A 19,192-nucleotide genomic window follows, 5' to 3' on the forward strand; every position below is an offset into this window, starting at 1 on the left:
TACATTAAAGGCACTGGAAATACACGGGTAGCTACAGCTGCCGCAAAGTAGAAATTACAAAAGTACTCAGACAGTAATAAAAGTGTTCTTACCTGTCATCTGTAGGATTTCCGCGTCGTAGTATCCGCCCTTTGTTTTGTCGTCCCCCTCCCAATAGACCTGATAGATATTTCCCGCCGCAAAATCTTCCGTGCTCTTTGGGTGGAAATTTTTCACAAGAACCGATGAAGTGACTTTTTTCACGTTGTCAAGCAGAAACTTCACGTAAATGTAAAACACCATTGCACTGATGCACACTCGGGAGCAAGTCACCAATGTCGCGCAGTATAGAACAAAAAGGATGTTGGAACGGTTGGAACAAACTATCTACATGATGTTTTGACAACGTAATGGTGTGTGTGGCGCTGCAGTCTTGTCAAACAAAAAATTGCATGCTGATGAGACTGCTTTAGCGCGTTGCTCTGAAACAGATTGAGTTATCTGTAGATGTTGCAAATGACTAGAAGTTAACTTATTTGTAAGCGCCACTTTCTTTTTGGCTAGATTGTAGCGTTTGCCTTGCTGGGAGAGGCGGGCACGCATTGAAGCTATAAAAAAAAAGGAAAGGAGAGGCGGGCGCGCGGAATTTCCCGCGCAGTCTGTAGTCGCCTCCTTGGTTGTACGTTCCATCTGTCTTCAGTGTCGTTCTTGCACCTTATACAAGCCAACGCCTCATCTACTTGTACAAGCCTGTTACAAGCGTGCAAAGGAGGTGCTCCAACATGCCTCCCAAAAAACGCTACCGCGCCTATTTGGAGCCAAATGCGCTATCACTGAAAATTCCGCGGCAGACGACATGGAGCCGGCTGCAAAAGGAATCCGCTGCAACGTCTCAAGCACCGCAGGTAATTCACCGACTTGTTTACGTCATATGCTAGGGCCCATTCACTTTCTGCGGCGAAAAGTTTTACATTCCATGAACTCATAAAGAATCCGCAAGTGTTTTTTTTTTTTTCCGAGCTGTGCAATGTTGCAAAAGCGACCTTTGCCATTAGGCTTGCGAGCCGTGAGGAGAAGCCCGCTTTTCAGTGAATTTTTGAAGCAAAACGCGGGGCGAGCAAGTGCATATTTGTGGGTGTGGATGCGGAAAAGAGGTACGGGTCGCTGCGAAATAAAAGGCACTGCAGAAGTTGAGTGAAGTAGGGACAGCAAAGAAGGGCAAACGGGTGCTGGAGCTGGACAGCTCGAAACGCCGAGCACCGGCGGCACGGATCATGACGGCGCGGCTGCTGCTGTGCGTTGTGCGTGCATTACCGTAATGGAGATTTGCTTCGCTAGACTGTGCCGCGCTCCTTTGAAGCGTTGCCTTTTGAATAACTTGGACCTATTCGTTTATTCTGTATTTCAACTTGCCCCCCCCCCCCCCCCCCCACCACACACACTTTTTTTTCTTTGTGAAAGGGGGGGGGGGAGAAAGCTAAAGTCAGATTTTTTTCTTTTGCGGAATCGCGAGAACCTAGCGTCCTTACACCCACCGCAGGCAGTGGTCATGCTCTTACCTGCGCGGTAAGCATCTAAAGAGAGTTCCTGAAAAGGCGGAGCTTACATTGCTTACATGGACTATCAACGTCCAAAATATTGTCTGTGATGGATGCAGACGGCTGATAGCAGAACGCAGCATGCAGAAATGAGAAACAGGGCTAGGAAACGGAAATGATGAATGTGATGAATGAAACCATGGGAAAAAAGTTTGTCGCATCAAAGATTGTGGCAGAAGAGCAAGGCAGTGCGGGTGTACAATGATCAGGAAAAAAAGCACTCCGCAGCATCGAATTAAGAGAAACAAGAAACAGAAGCAGAAGGAGACTGGTGAGGTGAAATGTGGATCGAAATATTGCGTTGTTAGGGCCTTTTGTAACATAGCCAGGCTGAAATACAGCCAAATAGCAGCCAAATTGGATGTAGCCGCCATCATTTGGGGACTTGAGCACAGGCGCCAATGAAAAATGCTGCGTATAGAAGAGTTCATCAACATAAATGCAGTCAAACACGAACTCCAACTGAACACTATAAATGTGTGAGAGGTGTCGACTACATCGGCATACTATATGTAGATGTGGCAAACATGAGTTTACGTGTCGTACATTAGCCACCACCTGTCATTTCTCACCATCCTAGGCGATGGCATAAAAGACATCCGAGGAAATAAAGCTCTGATTACTGACAACACTTGGTTAAGTATGCAACAAATGCCGGGAAGTTTGCATGCAATTCTGCTCTGACATCATCTGTGAGCAGCACGGATTGCACTGATACTTTTTAAAGCCCGTAGTAATTTTTATGGAAAATTCCTGTGCATACCAGTAAGAATGACAAAAAGTAAAAACACTGAGCCCTCAACATAGCAGATCTCTCAGGTCTCTCTCTTTGTCCAGCAGAACACCGGTTCAGACAAATCTTCTCATGTCAGTGTGTGAAGCTCACTTTATAGCACTGTGAGAGCTGGAGCCGGTCACTTGGTCAGCATCTTATCACAGCCAATGGCAGAGTTGTGTGCAGTGGACGCAATTACAACTGCTGCCCTCTCACATCCATTCCCATTTCGTCAGCTGGAATAGTCTCAAATGCTCAATCTGGGTAAAGAACAAGTGGTGTGAGGATGGAGCAGCAATTCAGCATTAATTGGGCTCACATCATGCCATGATAAGATGCTGACCCACTAATCGGCCAGATTTCCCAAAGCATGCCACTCGGGCTTTCGTCACTGTCTGATAATACATTCCTCTTTTGTTTATTCTTTGCAGTTAGCTGCAGTAAATGAGGTACCAAGAGGGGACGCTGAGGTTACAGACGAACAAACTGAGAGTGAAGAATGTCTGCTGCCACTACCTCAGCTCTCTGAACAAGCAGGAAGTGCTGCCTCTTTTAACCAGAATGCTGAGCAGGGAGACCCTGATGTGTATGCGGAAGCTGACGACCCAGATGATGATCTTTCTGATTTCATCGCAGCCAACTCAAAGACGACTCTTCCTGGCCAGTCCACAACTCGACTGCAAGCCATGCTCCTGATATTATCATTTGTTGTGGCAGCTAAGCTGGACACAAGTTGACAGCTTGCTCAAGCTTCTGAACGCCCTCTTTGCTGAAGAGGTTTTTCCTTCAACCAAATATGGTTTTCGAAAACTGTGGAGGCTTCAGCATTCAAAAATGGTGAGCATTCATGCCTTCTGCCCGACTTGCCAGTTCTTAATTGATGGCAATGGTACCAGCCACTGGCGTTGCCGAATTTGTTCAGAAGTTGCAAGCCTAGGAGAGGTTTTGAAGAAGGGGAGCTTTTTCATCACTCTTAACTTGAAGCGACAACTGCAACAGCTCCTGAAACGCATGGGCAAAATAGTTGGAAGCAACCTGCTTCAGCTTGCTTCATCATGCCCAGAGGCTTTCACCGATATCACAGATGGCCTGCTCTACAAGAAAGTTCGCAGCGACCACAAAATGAAGTGGAGTGACCTAACTTTGACGATGAATACTGATGGTGCACCGGTATTTAAGTCAAGCAAAGGTTCTGTGTGGCCAATACAAGTTGCCCTCAATGAGCTTCCCGTTCCTCTGCGGTGGAAGAATATTTTGGTTGGAGCAGTGTGGTTCGGCAAGGAGCATCCACCTGCACATCTCTTCATGAAAACCTTTGTGGACAAGTTCCAAGAGGTTGGCAGCCTGATGTGGACCTTTGCTGATCAAGTTGTGGAGTCTGCAGTCAGAATTGTGTGCTGTTGTGTCGACTCACCGGCCAGAGCTGCTTTGCTCAATGCAAAGCAGTACAACGGGTACTACGGCTGCACTTGGTGTCTTAACAAGGGAACTTTAGTTGACGGTGAGACTCCTGCTTTCATTCAGTCTTATGAAGGACACAGATATACAGCATATGTTTTACATGGCAGATTGGTTGCCAGCGGTAAAAGTAAGGAATAACAGCCTACTTGGCTAGTTGGATGTTTTATACTTTGCCGGTGTTATATTCATGTTTTTAATTATTTTCATTTGTTCTTTACTACTCAATTCAATTCAATTCAATTCTTTTTATTATCATTTCTTCAGCACAGTACATAACATCACTGTCTGGATCCTTAGCCAAAGGCTAGTTATGGATCCATGCAATAAAAGCAAAGATATTAGTGAGGACAAATGCTTTCTACATGCATGCTAAAATAATACACATAAGAATGGTGGAAAAATGAAAAGCGTACAAGCAAGAGGGTTCAAATTACAGAAATACAAGAGGGCTCACTACAAAAAAATAGAAGAGTGTGCAAAAAAACACGAAGGCAGGAACAGCATTCTTTATACAAAATAAACGCAGTTGCCTTAGAAGTGATTATTCAATGACATATAAATGGCAAACCCAACATAGACACTACAGAGAATAATAAGAAACAATCACAAAGCGATTTGCATTGTAAATCAGGTAATTATTTGTGACAGAAAAAAGGTCTTCAGTGAAATATAAGGATTAGACGTTGCAAAGACTGCACAGGGGATTTTATTCCAAGTTTTTACCCCTTGATACTCGAAGCGGCGCTGGCCATAGTCATTGCGAGATGTAGGAACCAGAAATCTTCCCTGTGCTACTGAACGGCTGTTAGTTGGGGCTCTATGGAATGTGTTCAAAGGAAAGGGGGAGGTGCCGGAGAGGACTCTTAGTACAAGTAGTGCAACGCGAAAATCTCGAAGCTGCAATGCCGGCATTATTTGGAGTCTAAAAAACAAAGGGCGAGAAGGCGTATACGGTGTTGTGCAAGTCATTATTCTCAGTGCCCGCTTCTGCAGGCGTAAAACAGGCTCAATGTAAGTGATGTAAGTGAACCCCCATGATTCTATACAGTAAGTTAATTGGGACTGGAAAAAGCTAAAGTATATTGTTTTTAGTGTGTGTATTTCGAAATGTCGCCGAGCTTTGGCCAGAACGAAACATGCATAAGATAGTTTGCTGCGCAATTTTTCGATATGCGGTTTCCAGTTTAATGCAGCGTCTAAGGTTACACCCAAGTACTGAATAGTTTTAACTTCTTCAATTTCTTTATCTCCTATCGATATTGCGGAGCAGGTATTCTGGTATTTTTTATAAGGGAATGCAAATATAACATATTTAGTCTTGCCTATGTTCAAAGTGAGTCTATTTGTTAAAAACCATTTATTGACTCTCTGAAGTTCTGAGTTTAAAATATGCTTGGCTGTTTCAACGGAGTTAGCGGTCACCAACAATGAGGTATCGTCGGCGTACATAATGGCACGGGTATTTATTAGGCAATCGGGTAAGTTGTTTATGTAGAGTGTAAAAAGTATAGGCCCCAGTACTGAGCCCTGCGGAACACCTACGGAAATAGAACGCGAACTTGACGCGTGTTCGTCAATAATAACACACTGCCGTCGCCCAGTTAAATAGCTTCTAAAGAAATCGAGTGATACACCTCTGAACCCATATCGTTCTAGTTTCTTGCATAAAATATCGAGATCCACAGTGTCGAATGCCTTCTTAATATCCAGGAATACACCAACAGAAATATTGTTATTATTGAGTGCTTCATTGATTGAGTCAGTTATAGAAAGCACAGCCGTGGTGGTCGATCTAAATTTCTGAAAACCATGTTGGGACGTTGACAGAATTGCATTTTTAGTCAGGAATTGCGTAATTCTTTTAGCCAATAGTTTTTCGAAGAGAGTGTTGATACAGCTAAGGATTGAGATCGGCCTATAGTTTCCGAGTTCATTAGGATTCCCACTTTTGTAGATAGGGACTACCTTGGCGAGCTTCAAAATATCAGGATAGATGCCGGACAGAAACGCTTTATTAAATAAAGAGGCTAAGGTGGCAGCTAAGACGCCACTGTTGTTTTTAATTATGGAAACCGGAATACCATCGAGACCCGTGGCCTTAGTGGCATCCATTGAATTAAGTGCACTCATTACTTCGTCACTGCTTATTTCTATAAAACCGAAGGTCTTTTCAAGATACTCAGGCAGAGAAGGTTCGTCTGTGAGACCCATACTTAAACGTAAATCAGCACCCACTGAGCAGAAATGATCGTTAAACTGATCTGATAGCAGGTGTTTATCTGCGGAAAGGGCCAGGTCAGGAAGTATTCGGTTTGATGAAGTAGGCTGAATTATCGAGTTCACTGTAGCCCAGAGTTTCTTAGAATTGCCGGCGCATGCGTTTATTTGGTTACTAAAATATAGCTTCTTCTGTACACGCATGGTAGCAACAGCTTTATTTCTATGAATCTTATACTGAGCACTATAATATGCGTTCCCTCTGTTTTGTTTCATTTTGGTGTGCCAGTGATCGCGCGTTTTTATCATGTTTAGCACAGCTGCTGTCATCCAAGGGCACACTGGATGTGTATAGTACGTTTTTTTCTGCGTAAAACTACAATCATTTATCACAGCTTTAATTCTATCGACAAGGCTGCAGCAGTGTTCATTGGCATTCATATCGGCGAGGTCTGCAAAGCTCATTTCAGAGAGCCTGAGTGCGCATTTTTGATAGTCAATTTTCTTCCTATGTTCGCACGTGCTGTCAGAAGTTCTACGGCTATCTCTATCGTCTACGCGGTATAAGAAGGCAATCGCGAAGTGATCTGCCACTGCCGTATCATATGCCCCAGCCAAATAATTAGATGGCACGAAATTGCATAGAACATGGTCGAGGCATGTCGAGCTGGAACCTGCAATTCGGGTCGGAGTAGAGATAAGATTCGTAAATCCATATGAAAATAACAGGTCAGTGTATTCACTGTGGTTGGCACCTAAAGTATCAATATTAGTATCGCCGACGATGATTGCTTTTTTGTTCATATCGGTTACGTGTATAAAAACAGATTCAAGATCATTCACAAACTTACTGCGATCTGCGTGGGGGGCTCTATAAACAACACCAACCATGACACCTTCAAGTTCAACAAATAGAAATTCCGAACTGCTACTGACGGATGCGTTAAGAAACGGACATTCGCAGTGTACAAGGGTCTTTTTAATGTACAAACCTACCCCTCCTCCTCGATTGTTCGAAATGCGGGGACGGGATAGAAATACATAATTGGGAATGTTATAGCTTTCACCGGGCATCAGCCAGGTTTCCGTAATGGCTATAACATCGTAAAGAAAGCTGTGCTCTGCTAGAAACGTACAAAGGCCGTCAAAATTTCTAGCTATGCTCCTTACATTGCAATGCAGTATGGTGCGTGATTCATTTGACGTGAAAAATTTATGAGTGGTTCGTACAGTCAGCATTTTGAGTGAACTAGACTATAAGGCCGAGGTCGGCCTCTGTAGAAATTCGGATCACGTCCGAGTTGTCTGCTTTTCGCGCCAAGATCCGGCCACGAGATACCCATGCATACTTCCAGTTGTGAAGTTTCTTCGCCGCTATAGCCCTAGCAAGCAACACTTTATACTCTGGGCAAAGATGTTCGTTTACGAACACGGATGTTGATCCAGAAATGCCAAGGTCCGATGTGATTAAGCGAGTTTTTTTTGCCGACTCGAGCAGTTTATCACGGGCATCACTTGACCTGAACTTAACGATGATATTCGATTTGTTCCTGTCTTTTGTTGGCACTCGATGCACGAGGTCAATATCGTTCACCGTTATTTCTGCTCCAACTTTCGTGGCAAGAGCGGAGACAATGCCTGTCAGTGACTCGCTGTCAGTAGTAGGGATGCCTTTTAACTCAAGGTTATTTCTGCGACTGTACTGCTGAAGTTCAGTTAGCTCTGCTCTGTTCTTCATGCCGCACTGCTCTGCTCTGTTCTTGTTCTTCATGCCCTGCTCTGCTCTGCTCTGCTCTGCTCTGTTCTTCATGCCGCACTGCTTTGATCTGTGCGGCATGAAGTGAGTTTTGATTTTAATGATTTGTTGTGTTTTTGTTGTAGGCACAGTAAAGTACACGTTTGAAGGCGGTGCCATGGTTGAAAGGTCCCACGACACTGCTGTCAGCCATGTCCCTTGCAGTTACAAGAAAGTGCTCTGTCGATGGAGTGAAGGGGCCATCTCCAGTTACGAAGCTAGGAACATTGGACTTGGTCTGGGGCTTCCCTCCCGATTATATGCATTGTGTCCTGGAGGGTGTGACTGCACAAATGACAGAGCTTTGGCTGTCTGCAACTGGGAAGCCTTGGTATGTAGGAAATAGAATTGCCGAGCTAAATCAGCGTATATTGAAAGCACGGCCACCAATAAGCTTCTCGAGACTGCCAAGGCCAATTTCAGAGAGGGCATTCTGGAAAGCCACAGAATGGAAGTTTTGGTTGCTATACTACAGTGTGCCATGCCTTCAAAACATTCTGCCAGATAGATATATTAGGCATTTTTCATTGCTGGTAGAAGGCATTTTTATGCTGCTGAGAGAAAGTGTTGAACGCAGTGACACTTTTATTGCAGAAAGGTTGCTGAAACAGTTTGTGGAGGAAGTGAAAATATTTTATGATGAAAGTGCGCAAACATTCAATGTTCATCAACTTCTACATCTGGCGAAATCTGTTAGGATGACAGGTCCACTGTGGGCCACGTCAACCTTCCCATTTGAAGGGGGCAACGGGGACATCTTGAAGCTTGTGTCTGCTGCGAAAGGGGTTCCTCGGCAAATATCAGAAAGATTCATTATGAATGGAGTTCTAAATTCTTTGAAACGTCTGGTACCTCTTCCTCCATTTTTGAAAAAGCAGCAGGAGCTAATTTCAGGTAAAATTTCTAAACAGCACAAATCTAGTGTCTTAGGTGCAGCTTTGCCACCTTGTGTCTATGAAGAACCCATCCAAATACTGTTGAGGCAAAACATTGGTTCCGAGGCATGCGTAAGTGAGTACCTTAGAGCTCGTGTCAAGGGGTTCACTGTACACAGCGCCCATTATCAACAAGCAGAAAGAACATGTTCATGCTACCTGGAAGCAAGTAACGGCAAACTTGTTAAAATTCTCAAGGTGTTTGCTGCTGACAGCAAAATCTTGCTGTTGTGTCAAGAATTGATTACTGAAGTGTTTGAGCTGCCCTTTTGTTCAGAATCGAGCACCCTCCATTTGGCATCGCTCTCTGCATGCTTTGCAAAGAAAGCGTTGTTTCATCTTGTGTGCTTGTGGAACAAGAGAGCACATTCTTAGTGAAGATGCCTAATCTTCATGAAGGTGATTAGTCATTTTCAGTACCATGAGGGAACAGCATGAAAATATTCTTGAGTAAGACACTTGTATCCCACTTGCTTCAAATGCTGTCAAATGGGAAAATGCCGCCCCTGTGCACCATATTTTTGCATGCTGGATACTACCGAGCTATGAAACAAACCATTCAGCATATTTTTAACTTTTAGGCCTCCTTGGTGTTATGTTTTTACAAGCACGGGCGTACAGTTCGACACGGCCCACTTTTGCAGGGAAACAAAAATTTAAACTTCTTCAGCTTTTGAGCTTTTTTCATCGGTGAACTGCAACATAATACTTCTTGAAGCAAGTTTCAGTGTACAAGCAAGTCGTCTTATACATCCAAAAGACTGCGGTATGGATATTTACCATATTTGAGGTCTTTTTATGAAGTGATTGCTACAGCTCTGTTCCTCTCTTTTTCTACAAAACCAGTGGTCAAAACTGGTTCAAAGCGATGTCATTCTGAGCACAGTTTTACGATATGTATGCAGCATGTGAGACACGAATACAGCTTTGTGAAAAATGCAAAAATGATGATGCTGATCTTTTCGACATAGACAAAATACCCTTTGCCCAGTCTGTTGCACATCTCACTCATAGCAGTTTCACTCATCCACTTTTTCACTGATCTCCATTTATGATTGTGGCAACTTGCTATTGCGTTTTACAAAATTCAAAATGTCATGAAACTTGGCAGCACATTGCAAGGTATCTAGTTAGTGTTGTTTGAGGTTGCATGCGTGTTGCATTATCATTAACACACTGTCTTGTTTGTTGTGCATGTTCACTGTCACATGGCAGTGGCATCCAGTACACTGTCTTGTGCATGTTCAGCAAGAAAATGTTTCGATAGGCATGTTTTTCTTTGCATTTGCCAACACGTCAACACATACATGCTTCAATGGCAGCTTAGTACAAAATTCACATACGTACTTGCCAACTGTCTCCATCAAGGGAACACGTAGCCCTAAATATTGAGCCCGCTGGACAGACCAACCAAAGCATGAATGCTCCTGCAGTGCCGTGTTTCACATGAGGTTCGGAACTTAGTATTCGGAGAAGCCTTTGCCCCACAGTATATGCAGTTTAGCTGATGATTTCTCTACAAGATGTATCCCTATATATATGACTTAGCAACCCGAATGAGCCAGCTTTTTTGTAAGTGTTCATTTCTGTTAAATGAACACACTTATCAGGGACTGTTATCTGTGTTTTCAATCTGTTCCGAGTTCATGAACAGTTCTTTGAAGCAGTTCTCATGCATTCGTTTATATCCAGTGAAAACTGCACCCATTTATTTTTATTCTTTGCTTACTTCAGCTGGATAACCTGACTGACATTGTATCCTGTGATATGAGCCCTTTTTTATATAATATTGTGCCTTATTAAGTAATGTCAAGTTGCGGTGTACTGTCTTGTGCATTATTTACTGCTCTGCTGCTCAGCACGAGTTTTTTGATTCTTGTCCTTCATGCTTCGAAGTAGGCATTGTCATGAAAAACAGCAACTCATGCTGAAGATGTTCTCTACAGTGTATTTGCACTTCCTTTGCACCTTTCCATAGCCTTCAGTGGTAATGTACAGCGGGGAATTTTTTCAGTGCATGTAACTTTGGAAGGGCATTGTTTTCCAAGACCCTTTATATAATGATATGTAAAATGTCTTTTGCTTGTTTTTTTTACCTACATGTGCTGACCTTGAGACTTTGTTTGGCTGTTGATGAAAAAGTTGTCTGGGGCATCTCACCTAGCGGGTGTTAAAACAAGTAAACTAGTAGCAAAATGCTCCTTTTAGCAGCTATGCAATTGGTGGTGTTTGGTCAGTGCACGAAATAATCGTTGGCCATTTAAACTTGATAGTTCACATTCTCTTCATCTCTTAACAATGTACAGCTCTCATGTCAGTCAGAAAATTAAGCTCTTACAGGCAGAATCTATAGCACAGGGGAGCTTAGGATGTTTTCGGCTGTTTTGCCGTGTAGCACTTTTTACTGTTGCCAACTCAGCCATGCCTGTTCCTGTCTTGCTGTTCCTTATGGTTTCTGGCATTGCGTCGATGAGCAAATGCACAGTGCTGTGTGAAGTTGTCTTCAAATGCCCTTGCAAAATTTGTTATCAACTGAGCTGGCATTTGCTGTTGTGCTTAATGCAGCTGGCAGCACTTCAGTACTTTCCCACCTGCCCGTCAAGTATTGTGTCTGCACAAAAGCCCACCTCCTTATCACCATTCTGATTCCAGTAATTTCATTGCCTTGATCACTGTGAAAGGCACTGGTAAGCACTGTGGAAGCTGCCTGGCTGTATGAAAGGCCCCACATTGCTACAATTCAGGGGAATGAATTGATGGTGTTCTTTTGTGATGCTTTCAGGGGCACTTTCCCAAATGCCCATTTCGCGAAGGCACTACTGCAACTCTGAAACGAAGGAGTTCTATGCTGAATTTTGAGAATAAATGTGTTTTAATTTCTTTCAAGCTTTAGTTCAACCTGCTGTCATGCCTTTATGTTTTCATAGTCACACCAGATACAAATTTTTTGTTGTCCTGGTTGATATGAGCATTTAGCTATACCTGGAAGCTAAAAAAGTGTGCCTTTTTTGTCCACATAATAAACAGACTGCCATTCATCCTTAGTGTAATAGTAATAAATACTAAATTATATGCTGTATGATATGCAAATGCACCTCAGAATTTACCTTGGACTTTTTTACGGTTTGACTGTGGTGTGAAGACATGAACACCCATAGTTGCAACAATGGACTATGCAATTAAGCAGGACAGAAATCTTTCATTAATCTCAGTAAGTACCAAACCAACCTACATGTTGGTCAGTGCATGAAATAATCCTTGGCCACATGTCTGGCATGTGCCTGAGATTGTATCTGGTACATCATGCAAACTAGAATGAACCGAACAGATCTTTTTGGTGGCGCTCGGCTCCCGCACATGAATACAGCAACAGGTCTGGTGTGCTTGAGCTGGATCATATACGCCAGATGACTCGAAACCAGTCTAGTGTACGTGCACACCAGACGACATGAAACCAGTCTAGTGTGCACACCAGACGACATGAAACCAGTCTGGTGTGCACATCAGACAACACCACACCGGTCTGGTGTGCACATCAGACAACACCACACCGGTCTGGTGTGCACATCAGACAACACCACACCGGTCTGGTGTGCACATCAGACAACACCACACCGGTCTGGTGTGCACACCAGACACCACCACACCGGTCTGGTGTGCACACCAGCACCACCAGGCTGGTCTGGTGGGCACACCAGACACCACCAGGCTGGTCTGGTGTGCACACCAGGCTGGCCTGGTGCCCACACCAGCCACACCAGGAAATCCTGGTGTTAACACCAGAACACACCAGAACAGTCTGGTGGATTTTTCAACTGGGTACATAGCCGCAAATTAGGCGCACGTAAATAAAAATACGCGTGGGCTGTTTCCTTTCGACGATCCCTATGTATCACTCCGCCGATGACAACGGCAAGCCGCCACGGGACTCTCTGAAAGGTTGGTTGACTCCTCCTACCGTCAGCGGTGAGTTCGAAAGAAGGCGGGAGTCGGGACGTTTAATCCGATTTAGATTAGGGAAATCAGCCACACATTAGAATAATTCGAAATTTCTAAGAATATCCGGAACGTGTAGATCGAGTTCCCGAGGCAAAATGTCGAGTTCAGATTTCTCTTTGGTACAACTTTAATTTTTAGAGCTTCATATGCTGTTCAAATGACTTCCGGGTCTGACGAAGATGTTCTATACTTCTTTCCTTGCTCCTATCCACAAAGCGATGTCCGTGCACGTTGATGAACCCCATGTGGTCAAAATTTCCAGAGCCCTCCACTACGGCGTCCCTGATATCTTCAGTCGCTTTGGGACGTTAAAGCCCATAAGCTATGAGCCTTCTTTCTCTGCTTGTTTCTTGACCATTTTTTCCGTCATTTCATTTTTTGTTCATGGCTATAGTATCTCTGATATTAGCGAGCGGGGGGAGGGGAGATAAACGCGCACAAATAAGTTCTAACAATTCCCGAAATATGTGCTACGAAAGCACAGTGAGAACAGGTCGGCACCAAATTTCAGAATCCACAAATTATGTCAAAGCCAGAACAGGAGTTTCCCTAGAAAGGAAGTTCCAAATTTCATAGCGCTTGGAAAAAAATTGTATTTGAATAAGTCAGTACGAGGACTGAAAGGTGTAATGTTTAGTTGGTGGTAGCTTCTTAATAGTGATAGTTAGAAACTTTTAAACAGTTTCAAAGAGACTTAAAGCACGAAGTATTAATTAACGAACGTTGAACATTCAGTGCGATGACGTGAGGAAAACGGAATGAGCCAAGGTCAGACAGATGAGGGGTCGATTAATGAGTGCTTACTAAGAGACAATGTGTAAACATAAACAGCTCTAATAAACTGAAGACAAGGCAATAAAATTACGTCATAAACACCTTGAAATAAATCTAATATCTGTGTTTTTTTCTTCAGAGTCAATGTGCCGATGTCTAACATGCAAGCCTTCAGCACCATATTCAACTGTTCGGCACGTTCTAAGATGAATGCGACAAAACGGTGCACTCTTTGGTGAGCCTGACTCACGCGAGAAGAAACACTTTTAGCTGTTTCTGCAAAAATAAATGCCTTCGTGATTTTCCTGCTTGGCGTTTATTATTTTAATTTCTGGCTGTTTACATATCGCCGCGAAAATTTATGTAGCAGCAATTTAGACAAGCGAAAGAAAGCATTAGTGAGAAGCAAAAACACGCTTTACGCTCACATTTATCCTGTGCGTAACTACCTATATACTCTAAAGTTTTATGATTTCCGAAACTGTGTGGCATGAGGCTTTTCAGATTCTGCGAGACAAAGTAATTCAGGTTCCTTAAACTATCTTCAAGTGACGAAAGTCAACACTCACCGAAACCAAGGTGCATAGGGGAGGTCTTTCTTTATTTGTGTTTTTCCATCGATGGGAGAAGAATCAAAGCAGAAAAAAACACCCTCATGCCGCCGGTGAGATCCGAACCCATGACCTCTGAATTTCGCGTTCGATGCTCCACAAATTGAGGTACGGCGACGGCAATATAATCTGCTTTCGGGGGTGTATATGAGCAGTGCAACCGAATCTTGAGATAGTGTTCACCAGCGCCACATTCGTCCGAAATTCATAGGTCGTGGGTTCGGATCCCACCGTCGACATGCGGTTGTCTTTCCATCTGCTATTATTAATCTCCCACTGGTGAAAAATCACAAGTCAAAAAAGACATCCCCTATGCTCCTTAGTTTTCTCTGACTGTTGGCTTCCGTCATTAATGCATAACGAGCACCTCTTTTCAATCTCTTCTCAACTTATCACATAAGGCGTTTTAAAGTGAACGGAATCTGAAGAAAAGATAATTTACATAACTTCTTAAGATGTGAGAATTGTTCAGCGTTCTTGTGCACAAAGTAATGGCACATATATGAAGGAGTTTATTCAGAAAGGAAGGCCCGAGGCTGTGTTGTGTGGCAGGTGTATAAAATCTAATTCATCTGTACGTTTCGTGCCCTTGACGCAATCTGGGATCCACACTGAGGGCGTTGCAGGACTGTTACATTTTCGCTACATACAATTGCACGCTACGTTCGTGTCAAAGTCGTTTGCGCGCCGGTATAAGCGCGAGGCATAGAGTTCCTTACTATTACTTAGCGGGAACGCAAGCGCCCTGTTTTGGGGAGTTTTCATGGAGCTTCCTCAAGACCACTTCAGCCACCATTGGCGCTCAGAGCAGCATGGACCGGTGAGCTACGGACTGCAGGACCATAACGTTTGACCAAAAATGATGAAAAGTAGAAGTTTTTTGATAATCAAGAATGCGCTAACATTCGATATCCTGTGTATAAATTGCAACAAACGAGCAGAAAAACGTAAATGCAAAGTTTGCCCAAAATAAGAGATGGCTTGCTCTCCTATTGGCCAAGTTTTGCACACTACAGAAACTATTTCGTGTACACATTTAGAAAGAAATACGCTTTAAAAAAATGTTGCTTGAAAACTATGAGAGGTTTTCAATGGCATTTCCGCAAACTGAACCCTTTTATTGGCGTCGTGTGCTCCTGCATTTTCGCTACTATGACTTTTTCACACTACGTTCGCTCCACAGTCGTCTGCGCGCACCATTTGACGGCTCTTCACTGAAAGCAGCACGTATGCGCGCACGCACGGAGAACTGCGTTTCTGGAATGGAACATCTCACCCCGGCAGCACAACAGCATTGGACGAACGTCGGGCTATCATTGGCAGAAACTGGCATGAACGATGGTTCTACACTGTCATTTAGGGTGAGTGCTACCATACTAACACAATGGGCGGACTTTCCGGCCAGTTTAGGACCAACGTTCGGCCGACCCAGCAGCCAACGCAGGCCTGGCGTTCGTTCCGCGACATGGTCCAGTGAAGGCCTCGGACTGGCTTTCCACCTTTCGAACACTGGCATCCAGCTTTCGAACCCTGGCATCCAGCTTTCGAGCATTGGTATCCTGCTTTCGAAAATTGGCACATGCAACATAACCTATTGGCCAATGACTGGCACTGTGGATGTACCACTCTACCTAGCAAATGTTTATAACTGAGAGTGCTAAAGAATTCCTGGAAAAAGACCTGTTTATTGCATCGAGTTGCAAGGATCACTCTTCACGCGCACGCAGGATGGCTTGCGTTATCACCAGCCACTCTGGGGACTAAAGGGAAGTAGTTCCTAAGAGCATGGTGACAGAGGCTGTGGGAAAATCATCTATTTTCAAGTTTTCTGTGTGCCGACATTTCAGGTTGGGCAACGCAACTCGGCAAGCTGCTATGGCACGGCTAAGGCATCCATAAAGTGTTTCACAGAGCTGTCCTCCAGGAAACTGATCAGTCATATCGGAAGTAATCGTTGCACTCCTTTTGCAAGAGGAGTGTGTCTCTACATTAAAGCTCATTCTTCGTCCAGCTCTTTCACGATAACCTCACGATGCGTCGAGCCTGCAAAGAGATTCATGATGCCATGATGAGCCTAATTATGGCCGTCACAGGAAAAAACCAAAATTGATTAAATAACACCGAATTTTGTGGAACAAAGTCTACGTCAAGACACTCGCAACATATTTTAGAAGAACTTTTTGTTGGGCGAGATGGTGCATGTTGTAAGAAAAGAACAGTAGCGCAACCAAGACGAACACAAAAAAGGACCACACAGGACTAGCTCTAAAGCGTTAGTCCTGTGTGGTCCTCTCTTGTGTTCGTCTTGGTTGCGCTACTGTTCTTTTCTTGCAACATATTTTGCAGGATAATTTATAATCTATGCTTAAGAGCTAACACCACATTAATTGCACAAAGTGAAATTTAACTTACTATACTTCCATAGTACCAAATGGTTCATTTTTAGTTTAATGCGCCATGTCGCACCCTCAGTAAACATTCAATGCGACAAAAGCAAATTAATGAGATTTTAAAGAAGCAATTAATCATTATTTTAGCATAATAGCTCGTATCTCTAAATTGCGAGCTCATTTTTTATTAAAGTAACGATGCACAGGTTGTAGCACCTCTTCCACATGGACGTAAAAACATTTTTGATCAGTTTTTTTTTTAGTGCGGTAAAAATACGGCTTGCGATTTTTTTGCTAAATACGGCTGGATGCAAGAAACTCAGGGCACCTTTGTTTTTTACAAAAAAAAACGAAGTTTGTCTTAATCGCTTCCAATTCATAATCGTGGTTCTACAGCGCAAACACATACAGACCAAGAACGAGACAAGACACATGAACAGAATCGCCGCAGGAAGGAGAGCTTTTCCATCTACATTCGCTTCGAATGCCTGCAATATGGGATTCGAAAGTGTGACTTGAAAACCACACAAAAACACTCGTATGATAGTCTTCGAGATGGATTTCTCCAAAACGACTTCAGCCACTCGTGTATTTTGTGTGATATGGCTTCTTTTAGTTCAATATGGCTTAATATGTTGCCATAAAATAACCAAATATGAAGCAATAAATAAAATATTATGCAAGCACAATGCGCGCTATTTCGTAGTTTTATGTACCGTACATATGGTAAACAAGCTAGGTTAACGTCCGTCTAACTCCAGCCGTCAGTCGATTTATTCGCTGCTCGTCGACGAATCCTAAAATTCTTTGTTGGTGTGGGAAGTTGCACGCAAAAAAACAAACAAACAAAAGAGTGTTGAATTGCGGTTCGCAACTACTTCCGATGGTTTTCATCAATAAACGTGATGTTGTAATAAGGGAGTAATTACTCATTGACATCCACCCAAGCGCAGCCTTACGGCTACTAAGGAAAGCTATACAGCTTTCTCAGAAACTTCTCTGTTAAAGAAAAATTCGTCCTGGTCCGGTGTTCAAACCCGGGACCACCGCTTCACCCGAGCAGTCGCTCTACCAATTGAGCTAACCGGGACGGTAAGCTTATGGTAGGGCGAGAGCGAATTGATCAATAAATCGAAGTGGGAACAATGTTGGTTAAAGAAACTGTTCATTCTAGCTTTTTCTGACTTGTAATCTGGCAACCTATGTAACATATACTCGCTCGATAAGGAGCAGCCTTACGGCAATAAACACCAGTCGTTGTTTATAACTCGAAACAATGGTGTCGTCATTTGTGCGCGTCTCTAAGTTTACACAAATTTATGGTGCCGAAACCCGGGACTAAAGAAGCTGCAACGATCCGTAAACAGCAAGGTCATCAAGTCTTGGCGGGACAACGAATTCTGGGCCATCACCGCAACGATCCTTGGAGGTGAAACCACCTTGGACTGAAGGTTCCAGGAACGAGGCCTAGGAAAGCCACGCCCAACGCTCTAAAACGAGGCCTGGAGACGCCACACCTGAAGCCAAGCTTGGCGCTACGACCACGACCGACACTACAACGAGGCTGAAATGGAACGGCTGAAGAAGAAACGAGGAGCTTTGAGATCCCAGGTGACAAAACTGATTTCCGAAGTGGATTCATCTTTAGAGGCGCATGCTGACCAAAAGGCTCTGAACATACTGTCAGCGAGGCTTAGCGCCCTTCAAATGCAGCTCAACGAGGTGGACGCTGCTATCGAGCCACTTGTGCCTGATGAAGAAGCCGAGGAAAACTTCACGCGTACAATCGCGTACAACGACAGAATCTTCACCTACGCTGCAAAACTCAGCCAACATGCCGAAGCTCAGCCAGCGAACGCCAGTCCAGGACCGGATGCTACACGGGCGCCTCGCGACCGTAACCGAGCGGTGCCGGCTCAAAGGTCAGGTTGCCGAAACTCGAGCTGCAACGATTCAGCGGCACCGCCACGGAGTGGCAGCCCTTCTGGGAGCAGTACCAGCAAGCTATTCACAGCAACGATGCACTTCCAACGGCGAGAAGTTCTTATATTTGCAGTCAGCGCTCACTGGGAGGGCTGCATCAGCGCTGGCCGGGATTCAGGCTACAGGAGCCAATTACAACACTGCCATCGAGCTTCTGAAGGAGCGCTTCGGACGCACAGATGTGCTAATCCAGGAGCACCTCACCCAACTGCTGGACCTCCCGACGGTACGAAGCGGGCAGGAGGTAAGGGACCTACATCGACTCTATGACCACATGCGGCGCAACATAGCCGCTCTCACGGCGCTTGGCGTCAAAACAGACAGCTACGGCGCAATGCTTAGCTCCGCGTTGCTAAGAGTGCTGACAAGTGACCTTGTAATGAATTACCACAAGCGTTGTTCAGCAGCAAAGCAAGAGGATATCCTTTACATTGCAAGTCTGCAAGAATTTCTAAAAGAGGAAGTTAAGAGCAGGGAGAAGGCGGTGCAGGTTGGTCATCGGGAAAGCAAGAACATTAAGGAAAAACCACGATTCGAAAATGAAAAGTCCAGAGTTTCAAAGATTTCAGCGGCATCGCTCTTTTCCGCCAGTGATCTAAAGCAGAATGAGCCCTGTGCATTTTGTGCCGCCAAAGATCACGTAACCAAAGACTGCCAGACCTCGCTTTCTCTGGA

General features: G+C 44.1%; 2 protein-coding genes across 2 annotated transcripts in view; both read left to right on the top strand.

Annotated features, from left to right (window-relative positions):
* Positions 1-13,773, top strand: part of LOC149366068 (neprilysin-1-like) — a 75,556-nt gene extending 61,783 nt beyond the window's left edge. The window contains exon 21 of the mRNA XM_089548178.1: positions 13,673-13,773. Within this exon, the coding sequence (XP_089404304.1) occupies positions 13,673-13,772 (100 nt within the window). The 3' untranslated portion in view covers position 13,773. The remainder of the gene's footprint in view (positions 1-13,672) is intronic.
* Positions 467-3,947, top strand: LOC149366070 (uncharacterized). Its single transcript, XM_089548215.1, has 2 exons — positions 467-884; positions 2,784-3,947. Exons 1-2 carry the CDS (start codon positions 762-764, stop codon positions 3,087-3,089), a joined length of 429 nt encoding a protein of 142 aa, XP_089404341.1. The 5' UTR covers positions 467-761; the 3' UTR covers positions 3,090-3,947.
* Positions 13,774-19,192: the final 5,419 nt, after the last annotated feature.

The sequence above is a fragment of the Amblyomma mixtum genome, chromosome 1, assembly GCF_055824585.1.
Source record: "Amblyomma mixtum isolate Tamu chromosome 1, ASM5582458v1, whole genome shotgun sequence".
Lineage (NCBI taxonomy): Eukaryota > Metazoa > Arthropoda > Arachnida > Ixodida > Ixodidae > Amblyomma > Amblyomma mixtum.

What these genes read in the sequence shown, in the direction of transcription:
- LOC149366070 (XM_089548215.1), top strand. Translation starts at nt 762, where the DNA reads ATGCCTCCCAAAAAACGCTACCGCGCCTATTTGGAGCCAAATGCGCTA. An exon ending in CAACGTCTCAAGCACCGCAG is followed by an intron (nt 885 to 2,783) that starts GTAATTCACCGA and finishes TATTCTTTGCAG; the next exon opens with TTAGCTGCAGTAAATGAGGT.